Source organism: Syngnathus acus, chromosome 17 (genome assembly GCF_901709675.1).
Source record: "Syngnathus acus chromosome 17, fSynAcu1.2, whole genome shotgun sequence".
NCBI classification, from domain to species: domain Eukaryota; kingdom Metazoa; phylum Chordata; class Actinopteri; order Syngnathiformes; family Syngnathidae; genus Syngnathus; species Syngnathus acus.
This window is the reverse complement of record NC_051102.1, coordinates 8,271,639-8,295,908: the sequence shown is the minus strand read 5'-3', so window position 1 is coordinate 8,295,908 and position 24,270 is coordinate 8,271,639. Positions and strand designations below refer to the sequence as shown.

Genomic DNA, 24,270 nt, shown 5'->3' with positions numbered 1-24,270 from the left:
GGGGGGCCCTGATTTTAAAAAAATCGTCTGCGTGTACCCCACTTTCATTTACGCTCGCTTCTAGAGCGCCGCCTTCTGCAACTCGCTATCTAAAACCTGCGACAGCTTTGAAGCGCGATTGCTTTGTTTAATCGTCGTGATAATGTCAAAGCAAGCAGCGAGAGCGAAGATATTTTTGGCAGCGCCACACAGAGAAAGCGTGAGGAAGCAGAACCCGGGCCTGCTTTGATTCCGAGCGCATCGCTTACACCTGTAATGTCCCGTAATAGCTGTGTTGTCGAGCGCTTGGTATCATACAAGGGCGGGGAATCATTTTATATAGTCGCTATATACTATACTATAACAATGCATTGTCCCGGGTTCACAAGAAGGTCACAAGGTAGTTCAAAGCAGCCATTAAGATGAAAACGAACTCCACAACTCTCCGACATGTCCCTCCTCAAATGCCGCTAATTGCTCTCATCAATCATACCCGCTTGAAGCTTGATGGACTTGCCGCTTAACATATGTGTGTGTTTCTTTTTTAATGTTCCCGCTCATGTGGCAAGCCAAATTCCACTGGCCAACCTCCATTTTTATATTCCCTAACAACAACAACCTGCAATATGTCGCGCACCATCTGGATGCGCGGAGCATTATTATTTTCTGTCGTCGTCCAGCTGTAAACAGACGTGGAAGTTAAAACAAACGCAGCCACCAAAAAACACTCTCACAGTCGCACAGGTAGGCGGCTAACCGCTAGCGGTAACGTATGGCTAACCGGCTAATGAACAAATAAGCTGGCTCTGCCTGCTGATGTGCGGGAAAGTTTATTTCCCCTTGGTTATAAACTTTGAGTAGTTTTCAGCAAGGAACGGCAGCTTTAGCACATTTTATACACGAGGCAACTCAATGTGCCTTTGGAGGGACGCTAGCTTGCATTTTTTATCTTGCTATCGTCATCACGAAGCAATCAGGGTACCTGCATCTTAATCAACCTTCATTCTTCTGCCTAATGACAACATTAGAGCAACATTGTCCATTTTTACATTTCGCACCTGTAATAAGTGAACATATTTTATGCATGGATAGAAATTAGTCAAAACGAATGGTTTAGAAAAAGTTGATTAGCCATCAAATCCATTATGAGCCAATCAGATCAACAAGATATGGATGGAACTAGAAATGAATGGCTGTAGATGAGGAGATGGGGATAAAAAACACTTATGTATATTTCTGTTGTGTATTTTGTATGTCAATTTTTTTTTTAATGTTCTAATATGATGTGAATCTTCTCCTGGTACCAAACAAATGTTTTATTACACATTTTTGTTCACTTAAACATAGATGTACATGCTGATGTATTACGTAGACGTACAAGCTATAAATTGACTGACAACCAAAGCTGTTGGTAAACAGTCTGTGTTTCTTCCAAGGGCCCAGAATAGCGTGGCATTATGGCACAAGTGTAATTTCCTCCTGTGCTCATGCTGAGACAACAACCAAGCCAGCAGAACCCCCCCCCCCCCGGACGTGGTTTTCTAATTCTAAAAAGACAATTACCGTATTTTCCGCACTATAGGGCGCACCGGATTATAAGGCGCACCTTCAATGAATGGCCCATTTTAAAACTTTGTCCATATATAAGATATATACATTTGGCCCGCGGGCCGGACTTTGGACACGCCTGCTGTAGTGGCTCAATATTGGTCCATATATAAGGCGCACCTGATTATAAGGCGCACTTTTGAGAAAATTGGAGGTTTCTAGGTGCGCCTTATAGTGCGGAAAATACGGTGGCAGACTGGCTCTTTGGACGTTCCTCCTCAGGTAGCCTCAATGGACTGCATAAAGCAATTTGGACAGGCTTAATGTGTATTTCGACAGCAATTGCGATCGAGTCACGCCGGAAGTGACGTCACACGGCCGAAAAACGGCCTTCTCGGGACGCGGCCTGCGAATTTGGACAAAGCCACCAATGCTTGTCGGGTTACGCAATCAGCGCATAATAGCGACGCAGCAACAATTCAATAGGGGGCAAATCATGTGTCCCCCCCACCCACCGGCGTGTTTGAGACAAATGTTGCTCCTGTGTGAAATAGCTTCGCTGGAGCATTAGTTCCGCAGGTGACTGACATTTAGCTTCGCTTCACTCTAAATGGCATCGACTAAATTCGGCGGGAGTGATTTGGCATGCCGCAAAAATAAAGAGCGGCAGCAGACGGGTAAACACGCCGCAGACGGCACAGGCTTAAAATAAGTATATATTTTAAAAAAGAAAATGATAATCATGCTTGGTTCCCAGCACAAAAGGTCACGCCGCAGCATCGGTACGCTCGATCAGAGCGAGTCGATCGGAGGAGCTTATTTGCGGCTAAGTCGATGAACGTGTGGGGGAGGGGGAGGGGGCGGCATGCATCTGTATCCTCCTTCGTGACAGCTTCATTTATCAGCTTCCGTGTGGACTTTTAAAGCACTTGCTGGGAATGACAGCGTCTTGTACAAAAAAGACGAGCGAGACGAGCATTCATAAAGCAAAGCCTCATTAGAAACCATGAAATGGCAAATTAAATGTGCAAGGTTGCCTCGGTTTGGGTTACTACGGCGACCGCATCACATGAATATGAATGTATCCAAGCCTGATGTTGGATGGAGAAGGTTCTGGGATTTTGTTTAGCTGCCCGCTCGGTTGATTAGAAGCTAAAGCTGTGGCGGGGCTTTTTTTTTTTTTTTCTCTCTACCTGGATTTGACAATGATCAATTTCAGTGATGTCATATCACTGCCTGCGCCACGGGCAATGTATCTCTCCCGTTGGAAGAGGAAAAAAAAAATCATTGAATTGAACTTAATGGCCATTTAATGAGTAAAAGCAAAAAGCAGCAAGTGCAGTCTATAACTTATTAGAGAATTCACTTACACGTAAGTATGCGGACTGTGTTGAATTTTATTCTTCAACATTAGAAGCCCTATTGAGATTTTAAGTGCCACAATCTCCGCATGCAAAGTTTGCAGCCATTGATCCACCCGGCTACACTGCCAAACACTAACAAACAGCGAGAAGAGGATGGTCCGTACTCTCTTGAGCCTCCACATGCCACAGGCGGCATAATGAGCCGAGAAAAGAATCCCGGAGCGACTGGAAAGCAGCATAAAAAAAAAGATATTAGCATCGCTATTGTTGGATTGTGTTAATTGGTGCGGTTATTTTGGAGGGAACAACTTTTGGGTGGATGAAGGTGGTGAGAAATTTTGGAGCTTTGTATTCTGGGGACCTTTTGGGGAATTGGATTTTTTTTTTTTTAACGTGTGCCAGTTTGGGGGGTTTTGACCTTCAATTTAACCAATGGAGAGTGTGTGTGAAGGTGGGGGGGCATAGTGAACCTCTTTGACTTTTAATGGTGCACCCCTGACCTAGACAAACCTCCGTTCCACATCTCGCTCTTGCCGAACACCGCATCATTTTTCGCCCGGAGGAAGGACTGACTCTTTAAAAATGACACCATTTCAGATAAATGCCACTTCAAAAGCTGCTCTGATGCGCCGCACACTCATCTGCACCCACAACCTTCTAGCTGGGAAGAAGATTCTATTATGTGAGCCTCTGTTGCGTAATCCTGCATGATGAATAACTGCGTGCACACAAGACAAGATTGATGAAATGCAGGGGAAGACCCACCCCCCACTAAAAAAACTGCAACCACACACAGCCTGATCATTTGGAGGAGAGTGGAATTAGACTTCAATAACCATTTTGGAGAATGCATTCGCCTTTGGAGGTTCGGCTTTGGGGTCAGGTGGCCACGAACCACTCGGATGCCGTCACGCACTATTTGTAGTGGACTGTCAGGAAGTTGCAGCAGGTGCGTGAGCTCGGCGGCACCCGCTGAAAGGTGCTACAGTCCGGTGCGCCGCCACCTGAGTCCTGACACAAACACAATCAGAATGTGTTTCCTGCTTAGGCAAGGTCAGCGTTGGGAGGGGGGGGAATCAAAAAAGGTAAAACTGCAAATTGAACGCTGTTTTACGCTCGGTCTGGTGTGTGTGTGTGTGTGTGTGATTGTCCAGGCTGGCCGATGACACTACAGTGACAGCTGTGGGACAGCAGAGGTCCGTCACGCTTTTTTTTTCTGGCCACTGAAGCCTCCTTTGTGTACTTGCGTGTGTGGCGAGAGTGGCTCAGACGGGCGGATAAAGATTGCACGAATGACAATAAGGACAGATGGTAGTCGTGCGTAAAGACATTTTAAAAAGTGAACACTGTTTGAATGACAAGTAGGACTTGATATGCAAAAATGAAAATAGCCACTGGAGGCCATTTCATTAGCAACACCAGTGAGATACAACGCAAGAGTTTTTGATTACAACGCTTACTTTTTTTGATCGTTTCAGGCCGGGATGTCTTTGAATAAGAATGAACAAACATTAGCATTGGAAAATCGAAAAAGCCCCTTAAAATTGCGCTTGAGAAGCAAGCCACTTGGCTTCTGACGTGATCCGATGTGATTTTTCCTTTTATGATCAAACGGCATCAGGAACAGGGACGGAGCCTGGCAAAGACTCGCTTTTCAAGTCGCCGACAGGAAAATGTGAAACACATCCAAGCTAATCAATGCAAACACAGCAAGGCATAAAATAAATGACAGGTTTGACGTGTTTCTTTTTCCTATTTCAGTTTGTATAGCGCAGGGGTGTCAAACTCCTTTTTTTCGCGGGCCGCATAGCTTCTTTCGGAGGGCCATTATGACTGTCAAGCCAAATAAATGTATGAGCACCTCATATTATATACGGTAAAAGCGACAAAACAAACAGACAAATAACTCCTTTTCAAATCAGACGAGTAAAAACTGGTCAAATATTTTTAAACAAATATATTATTAAAAGTGAAGACAACTTGCAATTCTAGTAATGACACGAATTTGATGCACAATTTGTCTTCGCGGGCCACATAAAATGACGTGGCGGGCCGTATCTGGCCCCCGGGCCTTGAGTTTGACACCAGTGGTATAGCGAGTCGGCATTTATTACGTAAGCACACGGTGTATTAGCGGTTAGCATGTCTGGCTCACAGTTCTGACGTTTGGGGTCTTCATTTTCAGGTTGGGCAAGCTCTATTGAAAATGAACAAAAGCCTGACTGTTATAGAAAATGAAATGTTTACGACATGAATATTGCGGTGTGATAAAGCAGCAATATTGAAAAGATATAATCAAGTCGACAATGATGTTTGGGGCCTGTGGTATTTGGGCGTCTGGTAATGTGTCAGGCCGGTCGGGAGACTCTGGACTGTATATCAGGATGGTAATTTCCTGCTGTTCCAACGCCACATTAACTTCTCGTGTAGTGTGGTGTAAAAGAGATAAATACATGTTTGCTCGCGAGTCACTTGACAGATAAGCGGCTGCTCTCGGGATTTGGCCCCCGGCTTCCCGCTTCCTTGACAAGCGCGGATTTTGGGATTGCGGAGGAGCTGCGGGGGAGATGACCGCTAGTAAACTCTCCCTCCATGTGACGAAAAAAGGGAGAGAGATTGTTAATTACGCTCTTCACATGTAAATGGGCGGCCGGCACTCGGCCATCCACCGACCCTGACGGGTCAACAATGAGTCACGCTGCTATGGAGCTGAAGCCTGGAGATGTGCACAAAGCTCACACACACGCATGCTGTATACAAATTCCTCTGCTGCCTTAAAAGTCAATGGACACAGCTAAAGCTAATAATGTCCAATGTAAAAGAGAAGTTGTCACAGTGGTACACAACTTTATTATTGTGGTTGCAATTGTGGCATGATTAGGCAAAATATTAGAAACACTTAAAATTAGGCAAATATTATTCGGTTTTATATTCATTTTCCTATTCATGCACGGATTTGTGTTTTGGGAGAAAAGGTACAACAGTATGTCTTTTGGTGTACTAAAATGTCCCCTGATAAGGATGCCCTCCTAACTTGACACATAACAAGGGAATCACGATGGCACGCGCCCGCAGCTGCAGAACGTAAACAAAGCGCTAATCTGACTTTAGCCGACCGGCGAGCGCCGTCTCGCTACGGTGAACTAAAAGTGGATTTGAGCAAATTCAGACATAAGCCCCGTGTGTGTGTACCCACGTAAAGACAAGGTCAACACAACCGATACTCCATCTACTGTATCGCGCTCAGAGCAAATTCGGGATTATGTGATACGTGTTTTAACATTGCTGTACAATCATTTGTAAATAACAAATTTCAGCCACACAAAAATATAGTGTGTATGGTATGCTGTAATTCTTGAATTACTTCTTGCAATTTTGACAACATATCACAACATGAAAGTAAAACCTCTGGGAAGTGAAACAAAATGAATGTAAAGTTTAAGCCTGTAGTATCGGAATACCGCCAGAAGGGGTCGCCGTTGGTGCAGGAGAATTCCATTGCAATCATGGGGCCATGTCTGTGTGCATTCCAGGTACTCTAAGTAGGGCTGTTAATACAGGAGATCCTTAAAGTAGGGCAAATTTTCTTCGTGAAACGACGTGGAAAAACAATCCATAGTTTTTAATCTTAATCTAGGTGCTTATTTACGAGAAATCAACAAATAAATAGCACAGTCTGCATTCGCTATGGACTTTCTGGAACCCGCGTGTGCGTGAGGAGAGGAGGCTGCAAGACGGATATTACATAAGAAGCTCATCAGTGGGGTAGTGGCCCACGCACTCCGCATCCTCGGTGGGATCTCTCTCTCTCTCTCTCTGCTCGTCGGCCTTTTTTCGCTGGGTGTAAAGAACAAAATGGCCGAAGCGACTCGTCGCCAAAGGGAAGCAGTAAATTTATGAGAGTGGTTTGCCCGTTAGAAAGTTGTGCAACTCAATCCAAACGTGATTTATTTTCGTGTCTGACATGTGCAGTCATGTAAAAACCACAAGGTAGTTGACCTTTAACACGGGCCTGCAGGTGTTGGCTACACTTTAGATCCATACACACGCGGACAGAGAATTTTGCAACTATGAGTCCTGTTGCCCTGCAAACTAGCATTTGTATCAACAGTTTAAAAGGTGATTCTATTTTCACCTAGCCCAGGCCCTCGGGCTATTTTCTGGGATTTCAAATGACGAATTGCGAGGATTACCGGCTAGCCAAAGCCAGCCGTCGCATCGGGACAAAATGTGGCCCAGGAGGCAGTGGCAGTCAGCTAAAAAGCAGTTTGACCTCTGGCTCCCTTCACTGACTGCGTCGAAGTGTCCTTGAGCCACAAAGTGGAACCGGCGTTATTCCGGATGATTGGTGCGGGATGTCCAAACATGACAAATGAATGCAGTGAATGGGCATCCGACAAAAAAAATGAGAGGCTGAAAGAGTCAAAATGCCAAAGATGAAAGAAATTTAGGATGCTGGCTAATATCGCAGCTTAACATAATCATTATGATTATCTCATATGCTTGATGGACACAAATCGCGGCGGAAAAACTTGAAAGGCTTGACGTCCGAGTAAAAATGCAGAATACTTGGAAGATAAGACTATGAAGCTGGTTAGGGCGGCGCATCATATCATAACCGCCAAGATATCGCTCAAGCCTGCGAAATAACAAAAAAAACGTGCAAAAAAAAAGATAAAAAGTGCTGCTAGGTGTGTTATGCTGTTTTAGATATCTAACAGGCTCAACTAGTTTGATGTCCACAACTATGAGAAATCAAGCTATGGGACCAGACAGGAGTTCAGAACCAGAGCAATATTCCCCTACAAAAAGATTTAGTTTTAGATATGGTTAAGTTATTCCGTGTTAGCTTCGAGCAAGCAATCTGGGCGTGGAGTGGTGAAACACGACATCAATGTCAAACGGTAAGCAGAGCTGCAAAGATTAGGATTTTAGCACCTAGTCCTTTTTGTTTCAAGAAATTTCAACATTTTCAATTAATTGAAAGACTTTCAACCATATGTATTGCTACAGTGGCTTTTAATCCTATTTATTACGCTTTTTTGGAATAAAACCTCGACACTACCGCTAGCAGTATATGCTATTAGCATAATGAGATTTGAGATTTCACAGTCATATCAGAGCTTTGAAATGGCTCAAATCTAAGACGGGCAGGAGTAATGGCATTTTAGCATTTTGTTTTATTGTGTCTTCCTCCCTGACTGTAATCTTTTCACAAGCTGCTGTGGCGGCGGCCCTGCTCAAAAGAGCACAGGAGCGTGTGCTTTCCCGCTGTCGCACATTGTTACGACCGGTCCGGTGCTCCTTTCCCAACAGATGGAGGCAGGTCGGCGGGTCAGGATCCGCTGCCTCCGCTCCCCCGTCGGCTCCACACCCACTCGCCCGGTCCATTCCACCAGGCAGAGCGGTTGCCGAGGCAACCCGCAGCGAAATCCTCGCGTGGCTGTTTGATGCGTCAAGACAAATGTTTCCCGGTCTGGTTTTAGGGGAGCGTTCAAAAGTGCGTCGCTTGACGGGGGAAATAAAAGTCGCGAGCTCTGACAAGAGGAACCAATTACAGCGAGGCGTCAAGAAGCGAGAGGAACCATCACACGAGGCGAGTATCTTCACTTTGACTTCAGGGAGATCTTTCCGAGCACTGCCACGCTGCGTCAGTCGCACATTTGTTGGGGGGGAGAAAACGTGTCGGGCACACTCTGACACGAGAGGAGCACTCAAACAATCATTTACTGTTATTTTCCATTAAGCGCGAGCGTCTCGGTGTCCTGAAGCTCGTATGCGTAACAGCACTCATCAGCCTTATTGCAATCGATCTAAAGTGGATATCAAAAGTCTACACACCCCTGCTCAAATGCAGGGCTTTTGTGAGATAAGAAAAAATGAGAGCAATATCACTTCAAAACGTTTTCCACCATTACTATGGAGAGCTGTGCAACTCCATTGATATTTTTTGGGGAGAGGGGAAATTGGGGGGGAAAAAAAACAGCTGAAATAACGTGGCTACATAAGTGTGCACACCCTGGTAACTGAGATGTGGCTGTGATCTGAATGAATTTTTTTAACTGCGAGCATTTAAAATCTATTTGCACAACCAAATTAAAGTTGATGTTCTGGGAACCTTTTCCTGGCTTATTTGTTGTCGTCTGGCAGAAACAAAATTCCACGATGAACTAAAATAACAACTCAATCGATTCATCTCTCGGAGTAACGTGAACTCGACTACCCTAACCAAGGAATGTGCTCCATTTGTCTTGAGTATTTCTGATCAATTCCACTCAATTTACCAAATTCTCAACTATTTCCCCCCCCCCCTATGAATGTATTCCAAACTCCTACTTCCATGGCAGTGAAGCAGCGAGTAGAACAATGAAGTGAAAAATAGGGCAAGGTGGGAGATTCTGGAGAAGAAGTCTATTGTTTTGGCTGTCAAGAAAGGAAAGCGCCATTTAGTTGAGCGCAGCTGCCGTCGCATCCACCAGCGCCCGGCCGTCTGTCAAAGGAAGGGGGCGAGCCGCCAACCTCAACGGCGCACAAATGCGAACGCGCGCGGCGCGGCTGGATGCCGACAGCGGGCTCATCAGTGTCACCGCCGCCGAGCCCCTCGCCGCACGAATCGCAGCAGGAGGGCAGGGAGACGGACCGAAACGCAGAAACAAAGACTTTGCTGGACGTGAACCACAAAACTTTCAAATAGATCACCAAACTCAAGCTCCACACGTGCTCGGGAACAACAAAGGAACATCTCATTGGAGCCGGCCCGTGTTTCCATGGCTGTTGCTTTATTCCTCGTCTGTTAACGCAACAGAGCGCTGCTGTCATGCTCGGCGCAGCCGCCCACGTTCACCCGCGCCAAGCGCCAGTGAAAGGAGAGCCGGGAAGGGATGGAAGGATGGAGAAATGGAGGGGAGGGGGGGGAGAAGATAAAACCTCACTTTTTGCGCCGAGAGACTGACAACCCGTACTGCTGTTTTCCCCCTGCGAATGTGGTGCACATAAATCAGAGAGTGTCTTGCTTGGCACCGTGAAAATCTCATTTTTTTGGGCTAATCCCGCCGACACTTGATCTGATGCGGGTTCGCTCGACGTCCCCCAATGTCGTCTTACCCAGAAGCTCTCGGCTCATCTTTGCTGACTTTGTATTTGCTGTGTCACTCAGACATGTGTTCTTGCCGCTAACGTCGGTCGTGTGACGTGGTGCGGATGAAATAAAAAGTCAGGGGGGGGCGAATACAGCGGTCTGGACGAGCTGCTGGAGTTGACCCACATTACTGCGGCGGAAAATACATCCAAGCCGGGATGAGCTTCTCATCGTGAAGTAATTTAGAGAGGGAAAAAAAATCATTTGGCAATCCTTCCTAAAGGTCTCTGCAGCTACAGTATGCGGTCATCTGAGGTGGAAGCAAAGCCACGAGCAAGAAGATAATGACATGTATTGGCAGGAGAAATGACCCCAAATGATTTGTCTCCATTCCATCTGTCTTACCAGAGGCACAGTAACATATTTTTTTGGGGGTGGTCAAAGGGCTAATACCGGCAAAAAACTAAGCTACTCACGGAGCGAGGTTTCACTACCTTCTCACTCATGGCGCCAATTAACAAAACGGTCTTGAATCACCACGACAAGAGGGTCGACGCTAAACAGCATCTGCAGCGGCGGCCATTATGAGCGCCGAGAATAGCCGGGTTGATAAAGAGGGTGCCGGTGTCAGGCTACACAAAGTAAAGTGCAGAGCGAGCGCGCGGACGTCCGTCTTTGGGCTCATTATTTTCACAGCCAGGTATTAAAACAAGGTGCGCGCTCATTTGCTTGGAGAAAAGAGGGCAACGTCTAGTTTAGCACTCTCTCAAGGTGAGCTGGAGTCCAATCAAACCGAAATCTTGCACGGAAGATGTACCGTAAGCGCTTTAAATAGAGTCGATCGGGTTTATGACGCTGCAAATGATCGACTAACGTTCCAAAAGGGGCGTTCGGCTATCATCCCCGAACAAGAGAAATGACTTTGGTTGTTTGCGAGGCATCTTAACTGATGCTTCCTGCGACTAATCCAAGCTCAGGAGATTTGTTCTCACGGCCATGTTGCGGCTGCCAAATGAGCTGGATGTGGTCTTGTTGAGAGGCAGGGGTGACCTACGTCAGCACTGTCGGCCTTCGTCCAACCCTGCTGTGTGCCGGGTCATAGGACGGACAAGCGTGAACTGCAAAAAGCCCCCTTTTTTTTTTTTTTTTTTTCCCCCGCCCCCGTCCTCCAGGATTTTCCTTCCCTTTGCCCGAGCCTGGCGCTGCACCAGTTTGATTCTGCCGCCGGGCCAGACCCTGGCATCCTCTCCAGATGGTAGAAAACGGCGGGATGAGCAGATAGATTAGGAGGAGAGTGATGACTGCTTCCTGACAACACATCCGGTGGCTTAGTCAAGGCCCCCCCCCCAGTTCTACTAGGACGTTACAGCCGAAGGAAAGACAGGATCCTCGCCTGTCCGTGCATTTTTGCTACGTATTCAGAAAAGCGATTGACTGTCATTGAGAATGAATGTGAAAAAGGTTGCAGAATGAAGCCAACGAAAGAAAGCAGATGACAGCGAATTTCACAGTGATGCTTTGGAAGCTAAAAGCCTAGCATGGAAAGAGTTGCAGTATTTTCTCAAGGCTTTGGAAGCCTTTCAAGAGGATGCTCCAGCCAAGGCTCGGCCGTGTGGCACAGGAGGAATGCAATCGGAGACCTTGCGTGGATTCGTTGACGACATTTTTTGGAGCTTACGATTTGCTCCACTTCCATGATCGACTTTGGGGGACTTCTCAATTTTAATGCAGTGGGAGAAGGACAGTTTGGAAACAAAACTGTCCACTATCATTGACTACAGTCTTACCTACTGCAAATATAAAGCTATAGATCCAAGCCAACATGGCAGAGTGCCATGTTTTTTTTTAATGGCCTTCAACAGTCATTACTGAAAAAAAAGGAATAAAGCTGAGGATTACAAAAGTCTCCCATTGTCAGATGATGCGCCTTCATTTCTTAGCCCTATTACACACCATAACAGCACCTGATCTTCCAAAAAGCGTTGAAAATCACCTAAAAGGCCATCTGAGCCGCGTTTTGCTTTGATCAGACCAGCCGCATTACCATTCGCCTTCAAGTAAATGAGCCAATTTTCCCCCTAAACGCGGCTGCTGGAAAAACTACAAACAAAATTGGACATGATGTGACTGACTATTGGCAACCGTGGCCTGTAGTGAACCCGTTTTTTTTTTTTCCAACGTTTTTATTGACGTGGCTGAGGAGTGACTATGAATAACAGTGGCCAGTCATGGCTTACGACAGATGCATTCATTACTCACCATTCAGGTCTGAAAACATTTCTACGGATTTCTCAACGTGAGTGTATCCCGTACAGGAATCCGCCAATACGGCGGGGTCCAATTACAAATTCATTTATCACATGGCTGACTTAGCGCGAGAAGCCCGAGCAGCCCGATTGGGCAAATTGGGTAGTGGGATGGGGGGGGGATGACATCCGTAATTTGGGATGCTCTCCGGAAGCTGTAAAATGTGCCCACGCTCCGGAGCACTTTGTAATGTAGGACATTATTACTCCTTGTTATTATAATCCGCAAGAGGAAAGAAAAGCTTTGCTTCTACAGTCGGCCACTTTGATGTTTGAAAAATCGCTAAAGTTGTTGAATTGAGTGGGCATACTGTATAAAGTGCTTCGATTGGTTACAAATTAGCCTCGGCGCAAAGAGGACATAGGGACGATGGTGGTCGCTCGTAATGTACGTAACAGCGGGCGATTAGAAGCAGAGAGCAGAAAGACGCGGTGCTACAGTGGGGCCGTCGAGCCACGTAAGTTAAAACCGACACGGCTCTCAGATAGAAAAATGCGGCGGCTGCCTGCGGGTTCATAAAGGTGCGTGTTTGTCGAGCTTACCTGCGGCCGTGAGGTGATGATGGCAATTCATCAGGATGGGGCACAGGCAGCAGAGAGAGAGAGGGGGAGAGAGAAAGAAAAAAAAGTTAGTATTCGTCAAACGTTACACGTAAAATATAAAACCCACCCAAATATCCCAAAATGTTTTAAAATATGCATTCCAACACAGCTGCTAATGGACAACAATGATTTATTTCTATTCCCAAGTTTGATATCCACTTTTTTTTTTTTTAATTAGTCGAAAACTCCAGTTGGTCTCCCAATGGTTTTCTTTGTTGACATTTGACAGACTACTTATGAAGGTAACTGAGAGGGAATAATATTCATAAAATGTTATGAATTATTCATGAAGTCATCACGAAAATGCCATCGGGGAGAAGACCACCTCCATATGGCGAGGAGCTTCACATCCTGTCAAAAAATGATGTGATGAATAGAAGAAATCTCGGCTGCTTTTTTTTTTCCTTATTATTTTTCCGCCTATAGTTTCACTTTCATCTGCAGCAGTCATTGTTGAAGTGATGATTTATTTTCCTTCGTGGAGAAACGATGACATTCTGGACGCGGGGAAGACCAACTTGCTATGAATGCAAGCGTGAAAGGTTGTGCGTCTCTATAAGTGCTTTGCCATTGACCCGTCAGCTGGGATGGGCTCCAGTCACCCGTGACCCTGAACGCTATCAGCGCTGCAGCAAATGGATGTTATGGCTTGCCCAGAAATGCCACAAAAATACATCACTGTGCAGCTAGTGGTTGGCAAGTCTGACTCACAGTTGTGAGTTTCTGGGTTCGAATCTCAGATTGTGAGGTACACAAAAGGATAATTGGGGTGAGTTTGAGCATTGCCCCACATTCCGCTCGACGTCAGCAAAGGACCAATTCTCGTCCGTCTCGAATATTTTATGTATGTTCCTGGATAAGCTAACGGCTAGTAGCCTACAACGGATATTTTCGTATGTGTGTGGTGTTCAAAATGGACAGCAGTAAGAACATACTTTGTGATTTTTTCCCCTCACGTGTAGTCTTTCGCACTCAATGAATCTAGTAAAAGAAATTGATTTTGATTAGAATCATCAAGTCTAATGTAATCGACCTTGTAATGTGTCTTCCAACATTGCTACTAAAGCTAGCTGCTAGCGAACACAAAAATTTGAATGTCGCTGTTGTTGTTGAACACCAAAACAAATGTGGTCTTTGTAAAAAGCCAATGTGAGATTTATGGGGCGACTGAGTTTTCCAATTTTGGTTGTTGGTCTGGAGCTGCTTTCGAAACTGTGGTTTGTTTAGGGAACATAAACTGCAACATCAGAATAAAAACAATTAATCCGACTCCACATGATTTTTAGTCTTAGACATTCTTAAAAGCATATTGTTTGGATTTTTCTCTCGAACAAAACCAAAACCCAGAACAGCAGCTTGGGCCTAAACATCCCGAGGGCACTGAAATCAGAATGCAGACCAAAATGCATCAGATTCAGATCCAAATTTCTGTGGAGGCATCAAGAAAAAAACTAAACTATTATATTCTTTCGCCACAAGACCAACGTAGCATCTCTCCACCCTTAAACGGAGCTCTCGTTGCATGCACGCACACACACGCACACACACAATCACCGCACAGAGCTTACTCTCGCCACCTACTTGTGTTACATAACACCCTGCCTACCCGTCCACCAAGCAGATCTGCATCAGCGAAGCTTCAAACCCCCTAACAATCCTTTTCCACGCCTCTCCACATGGAATCCTCGTTTCAGATACGAGGACAGGTCCCGCGGGCTTCCCACGCGAGGGCTTTTTTGCTCAATGACCCTGCGTCTCTCCCGATACGGGGAGAGAGGAAAAAAAAAAAAAAAAGCGAGATTTCAGGCTTCGGCGTGACAGCCAAAAGGATTTTCTTTTCAAAGTAGTGGTGCCCGCGCACTGGAAAGTAGGCTTCTATTTACTGGCACGAGGAGAGACCACAGGAAGATGAGTTGCGTTGAGTAAAGAGACACAATGTGGCTTTCAACGAGCTCGGGCCTACATTAGCGGCCAATTTGTATTTGGCCAAAGCCCGACTGCATGCCAGATCCGGAGAGGCATTTTTTTTGTGAGGACGGACGGGGGTTTCTTCAAGCCAAATGTGTGAAAAGCCACAATTTAGTAGTGTGAGTATCTTCACAGAAATTAGTTAACAAAGTATAATGTTTGGTTTGAACCTTTTTCCCGATCTGATGAATTACAGCACTTGCACGTGGTCACCTCAAAAGCACGTATGTCAGGATATTACAGCAAGAGAATATTCGGTGACAGAATGGGCACACTGTCCTACGGTGTCATCATTCTTCCGGTGGAGTATTTACTCGAGTTCCAAGACGAGGCTCTTTTTTGCCGGCGCATTTCTCCTCTGTGAGAAGAAGTAGATCCAAACGCGCTGCCATAAGAGACGTCGCCTGGAGGACCGCGACAGTCAGTCGCATCATGAACAAATGTTGCTCTGTAAATAAGCCATGCGACGTTGCCGCGGGGTCGTTCATTATTTAGAATTTGTTAAAAGTGGTTTCTCCTCACTGATCATTGATTGAAAAAAAAGACGTTCGCCAACTTTTTTATTTCGCTTTCTTCTAGCCGTTGCTCAATTGCCGTTCTCGTCTGTCTTTGTAATCTCGTGAAAAGTCATCGGCGCAAATACTGTTCCAATTGAAAATACGGATAAATAAACAGAATAGTCGGATGTCGTCCTTGTCCGCTAGCTTAAATCAAGGACGCCACGTTTGGATACTTGAGAATAATTTTTATTCTTCCAGTTTGTGGCATCTTACACTTAAAAAAAAAAAAACTGTGTTTAAAATCACTACGCGTGTACCCTGCCTAATATGGTTTATTGGTGTAGAAGCCACATACGGCTAAACATTCAGGCAGTGCGCGCCAGAGAATGTAAATCTCCCGGCCGGCTCCGTTTTAGATGTTCCGACCAAAGCGGAAGAGCGACGACGGCAGTCCTTGAGGGGGCTGGAGAACATACAGTTCACATAGCCCCACCGCATGATACGACCACTGGGTCAAGGCCAGTGGGATTCAGCTGTGGAACAACTTTTGCTTCATCCGTGCAGGAAACTGGGGGTATACTGTAAACAGCAACAGGGGTCCCGTTGCACTGATTCCCAGAGAATCAAACAAACCCTCTTTGGAGTAAACAAAAAGAAATGTGACCAGTTGGAACATTTTCACTAATGGAGACTGGGAAAAAATAGCTTTTAAAAAAAAAAAAAACAATAGTTAAAGCAGCTGGCTTGTTGTCTGAGGTAACAAGCAGAAGGCCACAAAAGCATGTCAGGACACCATCCAAATAATGACACTGCCAAAAGGAATGTAGGACCTTGGTGATAAGACTTCTGTTCAACACTAACCCTGACAAAAAAAAAAAACTGCAGAACAACAAGCTGAAAGAAGAGGCTAAAGCTCACAAACGCCCTTGAAGCGAGAGAAAGGGGAAAAAATGTGACTTGTCCCTAAGCTATTAAGGAATTACATTGAATTTCCACAGCCCGACATCCTTTAAATAGTCCGCGTGCTCTCAGTGACACACTTCTTTCTCTCTTATAGCCGGCGTGTGCATAAACAGGTCACACTTTCTCGATCAGCCGTTTTTGTTTTTCTTTCCAGTGGAGAAAAAGTCCACACATTGTCTTGGAAAAGAAGACAGCCAAAACCAGATCACTGCTTCTCCAAGCACTGTTACATAAGTATTATGTCGATTATTTGCCACGGAGACAAGCGTGGTTGTATAAAAAAAAAAAAAAACTTTTACTCAGCCTTTGATTTTATTTTGATATGATTGCACTGCTCATCGTACAGTGAGTAGCCAGACTTTTTTTTGTATGTGATAGTCATTTCCCGTTCTGTAAGTGTCATCACGTATCCCAAATACCGTATTTTCCGGACTATAAGGCGCACCTAAAATTTTCCTCAAAAGCCGACAGTGCGCCTTATAGTCCGGTGCGCCTTTATATATAGACCAAATTCCTAAATTTAAACTGGCCCAAAGCATTGTGTCATGAAATCAATCATAAGTGGCCCGCTCAAGACTATGAATCATGAATCAAAAATACATTATTTTGTGATTATAAAGTAATTTGTTGCGTCTGAAGTTGAAATAAAAAAGATAAAATGATAGAATGATTTGATTTGGATTAAAAATCTGACACGATGCATTAATGGTGTGCCTTATAGTCCGGTGCGCCTTATATAAGGACAAAGTTTTAAAATGGTCCATTCATTGAAGGTGCGCCTTATAGTCCGGGAAATACGGTAGTCCAAATATATTTCAAAATATAGACCTAACAAGGCACCTATGTCCGTGTATTATTTGTCCGGCTTTTATTTTGAAGGCCCCAGTAATATGAACAACTGCTTGATTTGTCTTCCCAATTACCGGAGGACTGGTTTTGCCCCTTCATCCCGTGTCAAATCTCGGCAGACAAAATGGCCTAAGATAACTATTCTACGGAGACTTCATTCTCCGTCCTATTCTCCCTAAGCAACCTGGGCAGAATCTTGCCACAGCTTGTCACGGGACTGCTGGCAGGATGAAGGGACTTGGAGGCATATGTGACTTTCCATCTGTTGCTCGCTCACTGCGATCCAAAAACCCCTTCCTCGCTAGTCGCTCGGCCATCTGTTTGCAGCCCTACCCCACTGGCAGGAAACATGAGTACTTCCAACAGACATAGGATAGGATGATGATGATGCACACTTTGAAAAAAGAAAAAAAAAAAGAAGCGTGGGGTCGAAATGTGATTGAGCATCTCGGGGGTTGCTCGATGTAGGGCCGTTTTAATCGCCACCACAATGCAAACTGCGGATCAGCGGAACTATCATACATTGGTGAACCTTTAAATTTTGATCAATGCCAACTGGACACTTGCCAGTGGAAACGCAAAAGCCTCGTTAGTATTTACCATTTGGAACCAAAGCGCTCTCCAGCACGCTTATATCTGACCACATAAAATGTATGATTCAATTCTTCATTCTCTGTCTAAGTTCACTTCAACGCGAGAGGTGTGCTAAATCATTATACTACTTCACATGCTCCTTTGTGGGTTTTATTTGAGAAAATTGCCATCGAATCTTTTCATGGATCAAAGCGCTGAAGGAGCCCTCCCGCACGGTCGGAACAAGTGATGAAAAGAGCACAGACTGGAGGTTGAATTCAAACCTTAAAAAAAAGCCAAATGATATGTTAATTAGCACCATCAGACAAGCCTGTACTTTTTTGCTCCTCAGCGGCGTACAATTTTTACCTCGCTGCCTTTTTGTCAACAAAACGGTGATTTGGATCTGCTGTCACTGGTGTTGTGAGATTTGAATTTATCTGGTTGTGACATTTGACAAACAGGAGCACTCAGTCGAGATGTTCTTTTTGGGATAATGTGTGAATAAAACGTGCAAACTTGATGTTAGCTAGCTAGCTCATAAAACGTTGGTCGTTAGCGCGCTAGCTAGCTGATCTCGCGTTATACATTTGAGTCGATTTCTGATATTTGACAGTAATGGAGCGAAGAAGCAGACTTATGTTAGCTGGCTCAATGTTGATCAACATTTTTGTGAGTCATTGATTCATCTATCTCGAATGAATATCAACTGTACCACCGTACTCGAAATCTTCCTCGAGGAATAACGTAAACAGCTCAATCCTGACCCCTCGGCATTCAAAACGCACACGCAAAAAAATAAGCTGTCCGTCACCACGGGAGAGAGCGTCTTTGTTCCACGGCACAATGGAGGACATTCTGCTGCAAAGGACAGGGTCACACATTGAATGTGGCAAAGCTGCAGCGTGCGGAAGAAGCACTTCAGGGTCGAGCCGAGACCTCCAGGCCTCTGTTTACAACTCCCCGCCATTGACCTGTCCTCAGGAGTCAGCCCAGTCAGATAATGAATGAAACTGTTCGAGCTAATCACACCGCTGACTTTTCGTCTTGTTAAGAATGTGGAATATGTCAAGTATCTAGTATCTGTCATGAGGGGGAATCTGCTTGACTCGTGAAAATAAACCAAACGTGCAATGCCGGGGGTATTTATTGGAGGATTAAACGAATTGGGTTTTCAGATGCCCGTTTGAAAATGTCTCCAGGTGGATACGAGAAAGATGCTCACGATTTATCAATCCCCATTTGGAAGAGCCAACACGGGCGCGTCATCGGGTGTTGGGATTTGTCTGCCTTTCTTCACATCGAAAGAAAGCGTGACGGTGGCGCTGCAGACCTCTGAGTCACATGAAATACATTCATTATGAAGCTCTTGCTGGTTTTAGTCACCGGATCAATGTCTTGTCAAATACCGAGCAACGGAATGTCTGTTTTGGGAGTGTCTTTTCTGATTTTAACCAACGTTAGACAGCAGAGTCAGAAGAACGTCAAGGGAACCTACGACTGATCCTGGCTGAGGTCCAAACAAGTACTCTGCTCTCCAAGTTGAACTTTGGAGCGGGGAAATTGCGGGAAAAGTGCTACATTGCTACCACACCATGCGCAACATTCCAGTCCTCAAAAACGTTCATAGGGGTGGGACGTTACAAAAGAAATCACATTTGCAATTTAAAACAAAATAAAATGGAATGTTATAGAGAAAACATGTTCGAATGAAACTTTCAATGAGGAGTATAGCGAAAAGTCAGACCTGGTTTTAATCATGCTATCGGATTATATAAGACTGCATCTCCGATATTAGCACTCTGATACAATCAGTCCATTCCAATTTATGGTGTAATTTGTATTTATTGACGTTATTTTTCAGAGTTTAATTTGTATGTATTCTATTCAAATGTACTTTGACAGACTCCAGGGTGTACCCTGCAGTTTCTCCTCATCCCTACTACTGCTGACTATTGTTTTCGGAGTAATATCACCGTGTCCACATTACAACGCAAGTGCATTTATTTTAATCAGTAGCAAGCAATTAGGCGCAGGGGCCGAGGGACGTTTGACCACATTCACAATCTTATAACGATCTGCGCCCTCTTTTAAGAGGTCACAAAAGACTACCATTTTCTCTATTAACTGAGCTCTAAAGTCAACATCTACTTCGAGTTAAATATATGGAGAAAGAAAAGTAAGAGATGAAAAGCATCTTGTCCGGCAATGTGCCTTAAAGTTTTATCGTCAAGACGCACATCATAAGCCGTGGACATACAGGATATGTATTAGCTTACCCGCTAATCTCAAAATCCAAGTACCGTAATTTTCGGACTATAAGTCGCGTTTTTTTTTCATAGTTTGGGTGGGGGGGCGACTTATACTCAGGAGCGACTTATATACATATATATGGTTTTTTTTCACTTTTCTGGGCATTTTATGGCTGGTGCGACTTATACTCCAGTGCGACTTATAGTCCGAAAATTACGGTAAACCTAGTTTTTCCAAAACATTTTCGACTTAATACCTGTCAACCGCAAAACACACTTGACACACTCGTGACAAAATGTGGCCAAAGTGAAACATTTGACACACTGAAAGAAAATGAAACCATTTTTGTTCATTCCACGATTCATTTACAGGTGAGTACGTTTTCTGCCAAGTGCATTAGCCAAGGCATATTCATGACAAGGTTGCTTTCAAATTCTTACTCCCAGCAATGCAAGATTTCATTTTTTGGTCACTTACGCAAGCAACTTTGATTAGCTGTGAAAGCACTGAATCATCTTGGACCACTTAGTACTCCCACACTAGTTTAGCGCTGCCATTTTTCCCACTTCCCGACCTGGTTATTCCTGCATATAATGCTGAATTAATAATTATAATATGATCTCGTGTTATTTGCAAGAGCTTTGTCACACACACAAGGAAAAAGGAGAGAGCGAGAACAGTACATCGCCGGGACCGCCATTTGGAAATGCAACAAGCATGCAGAATACTAATAACGACAATGAAGGGGAAATAATCCAACTGCGTCGCTGAATGAAAATTAAGGTCTTATTGATCAACAAAACCACAGGGAGACCTTAGGAAGACAGGAATTCATTTTGTAAAGGCTGCAATTTCGATTCACTTTGCAACTCAATACATGATCCGCTGGTGGGTTCCTTAGCAACAGACTCGGAAATGATGCGAGAACGAAGGAGAAAAGAGATGCGATGCAGTTCTTCTTGTGCAGGTGAAGGCAAGTCAGATGCTTTTTCCTGCTCATCAAAGGCTCTCAGGGTTACGGTGCCCGTCACTTTCCGAGGTTAAAAAGAAGAAAAGGAAAAAAAAAAGCCATTGTGCAAAGCTAATGCAGGTTCCACAAAAGTACCTGTAAATTCCGTTGGGGTGTACCTGAATGAATGGTGAGGAATATCAATTAACTATTTTCTGCAGACAGGCGACGGAGAAATGTTTTGAGTCACTCTTCGGCCATTACCAACGTGCTGGAATTAAATATGACCTGCAATTGCTGTTTATTCAACATTTTCCTGTCGTTGCTACGAACATGACTCCCAACTGACATCTTGACAGTGACGCAATTCAGCAACGTTACTGACTGCAGAGTTTTTCATTCTCATTTTTAGTCATCGAGATTGCGTCAAAACGCAGCAGCAGTCCACACACAAATGAATCCAGGGCTAACTGTAGGTCTATGAAAGAATATTTTACATTACACTAAGAACATTACAACAGTGACATGACTGCATTTCCACAATTAGTTGAATATTATCTTTGTACATTACAATTGAAGTTCAAAGCGTTAATTAAAAGGACTTTAATGGAGAAATGGAGCACACCGGGCAGACTAGACAAAACTATGCATGAACACACACACCATTGCAGAATCAGTTTGGAATACTGATGGCTAGAAAATACAGTGCCTTCATGTAACACCATTTTTATGATTATATTCTGTTATAACTTAACGTTCATACTTGTGAATATCATGCACACATTGAATTTAACTGAGAGGCTGCTGAGTTGCTGCTGTTTTGGTTAGCAACAGAGTTGACTCAGTATAATCGTGTATGAACAAAAGTTACAGTGTCTAATAATAAAGGTCAAACACGGATAAGCTGGAGTACTCTGTGGAATGATCGCCTGTCAATCACAAGGCGAGTGCACTAACAAGTTAAAATAAATGCCACGTCGGCATTTTCCTTAAAGACTCGTGAAATAATTGTTGCGGGCGTTCAACATATCCCACGAGTCTTTGCTATCGGCATGCTGTCTTGTTAGGAGCTCACGGTCGTAATTCAGCGCAAACATAGGGAAACTTTGTTCACAATTGCACGGTGGGATGTGTCGCTGTACTTTCAGATTTTCCCACAGTTATCAAAACTTACCCAGCTATTTTATTGATTACCAGCCAGGCACACGATTACTGTTTGAGTACATTTGTGATTGTTGTGCGCAAGACAGCAAGATGAAGGTATCGACATCACCCCAATGACATTATTATTTTTTTTTTCAATGTAAAATATGTGTCTTGGCTGGAAAACGCTGGGCCCAATGTTTGTTGCCCTCACTTGAATGAATGAAGCTGGAAGCCACCCCCCCCCCCCAGAAGTGAAAGCAGCACACTCACCTTCAATGGAGATCACATGCTCTCGGATCTGGTTCTGCAGGGCCAAGTCGTCGATTCGCTCGATGAGGTCGTAGATGGCGTAGATGTTCGGGTGGACGGATTCGAACCGGTGGATTTCCGCCCGGATGGCGGCCGAGTTGGACAGCACGAACTGCGAGGCGGACGAGCCGGACTGCGCCGCTTGGCCGGATACCGTGCCCGAGCCGAACTGGCCGGCACCGGAACTCGCGGACGAGCCGGATCCGAACTGCGACGGGATGGACTGGGGCACCGGAGCCGGGACGGTGCCCGGGGTGGACATGACCGGCTGGGACTGCGGCGAGATACCGGACCCGGGGACGCTGGATTGGAAATTCATCTTTTTGAGCGTGTCGGACTGAGACTTTGTTGGATGTTTGTTGTTGTTGTTGTTGTTAGCAAGGTAGCAACCCAAACGTGCCCACCCGAATTTGCCGCTCACGAACAAAAGGAGTCCGCGCCAATTGTGGTGCTGCTGCTGCCGCCGCCGCCGCTGCTGCTGCTGTTGGCAACGGTCGCGTCACAAGCATCAATAGTTGCTCGCAGATTGCAACAAAACGCCGCTCTTCTTGCTCATATTCAAACTTGGCCGTCTTGCATATTCCCTTCTTCGGCCGCGGTATTCTCTTTCCCCAACAGTACCGCCTACCACTGTGGACCCCTCGGTGAGCTACACCGGGCTGGCTGGCTGCTTCGGGCCGACTCAGGAGACAATGAGCTCGGCTTGTACACGGCAGCGCCCCGGTCCGCTGCCTTCGATGGTCGCCTTCAATTGGGAAGCTAATGTTGAGTCCTCCTCCTCCTCCTCTAAGCCAAACTAGTGCTGCTGCTCCCTCCTCCGCATGCTCAAACGTCAGCCATAACGTAATTGTACTTGAGATGGGGGAGGGTGTGATTGGATTCGGGTGGGTGGGAGTTTAGGAGGAGGAGGTTGGAAGGGGGCGGTGGTGAAATCGCAACAACCCACCATGATAACCTACCTGGCGGTTATGCAAGTGCAGAACTACTGCAAAATGCGAATTAATTCACATAGTGCAACCACGCGTTGTCTCATTATTTATTTATTTTTTCATTCTTATACCTTTACTCTTATGATTGTTCATAAAATATATAGAAATAGCCAACATAGCAAATATTACATTTAATATTTCCCCAAAATTGAAAAACTTTGTTTTAGACAGCATCTTCATTGAACTGTTAGCATTTTGGAGTCATGTTAGCTGCGTATTGTCTATGCGGAGAAATGATATACATAGGCTCTCTTATGTATAAACATAAGTATATGTTGGATATTTGGACGAAATCAGCCATTTTGGGGTTAAGGGAAAAGAATTCAACACTGTATATTTTGTCTTGACTAGAGACACCTGTCAGTGTAAACAACATACGCTGCAAAAACAGCTGACTCTTGCTGGTGCGTCAAACATGAGCCCGAGACAACTATAATTGAATTACCCAAAAGCTATGCAGAAATAGATGACAGTTGCACTCTAAAAATATATACATATAAGCAAAAATATTGACTCTAGACTGTGAAATGGAGTGATGGAGTATTTCTGTTACATAAAACACCAATACTATCTGTGACAAACGCACCTCTTTTCTACACAATGAACTACTTGTACAGCGTGAATAGTCAGGTTTTGAATGTTTTTAGCTCTTTGCTGCTCTCTGCTGGCCAAATGTGGCGAAACGCACTGGGTATGCAAATGTCATTTCATAACTATGTTGCAATATTGGAGGTGCTGTAAGACATGGACGCACGGATCAATGTGTTGTGTAACTTGTAGACTAATCAGAATTTATGTCCGGTGGTGTAAATAAATAATGCAATCAAGAATCCAGTGGCTTAATGTGACATATGACCATGTTGGCTAAATGAACTGTCAACCCTATCTATCTT

General features: G+C 44.8%; 1 protein-coding gene across 1 annotated transcript in view; it reads right to left on the bottom strand.

The window, feature by feature from the left end:
- agap3 (ArfGAP with GTPase domain, ankyrin repeat and PH domain 3) overlaps positions 1 to 23,249 on the bottom strand; it is a 75,451-nt gene extending 52,202 nt beyond the window's left edge. The window contains exon 1 of the mRNA XM_037277179.1: positions 22,350 to 23,249. Within this exon, the coding sequence (XP_037133074.1) occupies positions 22,350 to 22,707 (358 nt within the window). The 5' untranslated portion in view covers positions 22,708 to 23,249. The remainder of the gene's footprint in view (positions 1 to 22,349) is intronic.
- Positions 23,250 to 24,270: the final 1,021 nt, after the last annotated feature.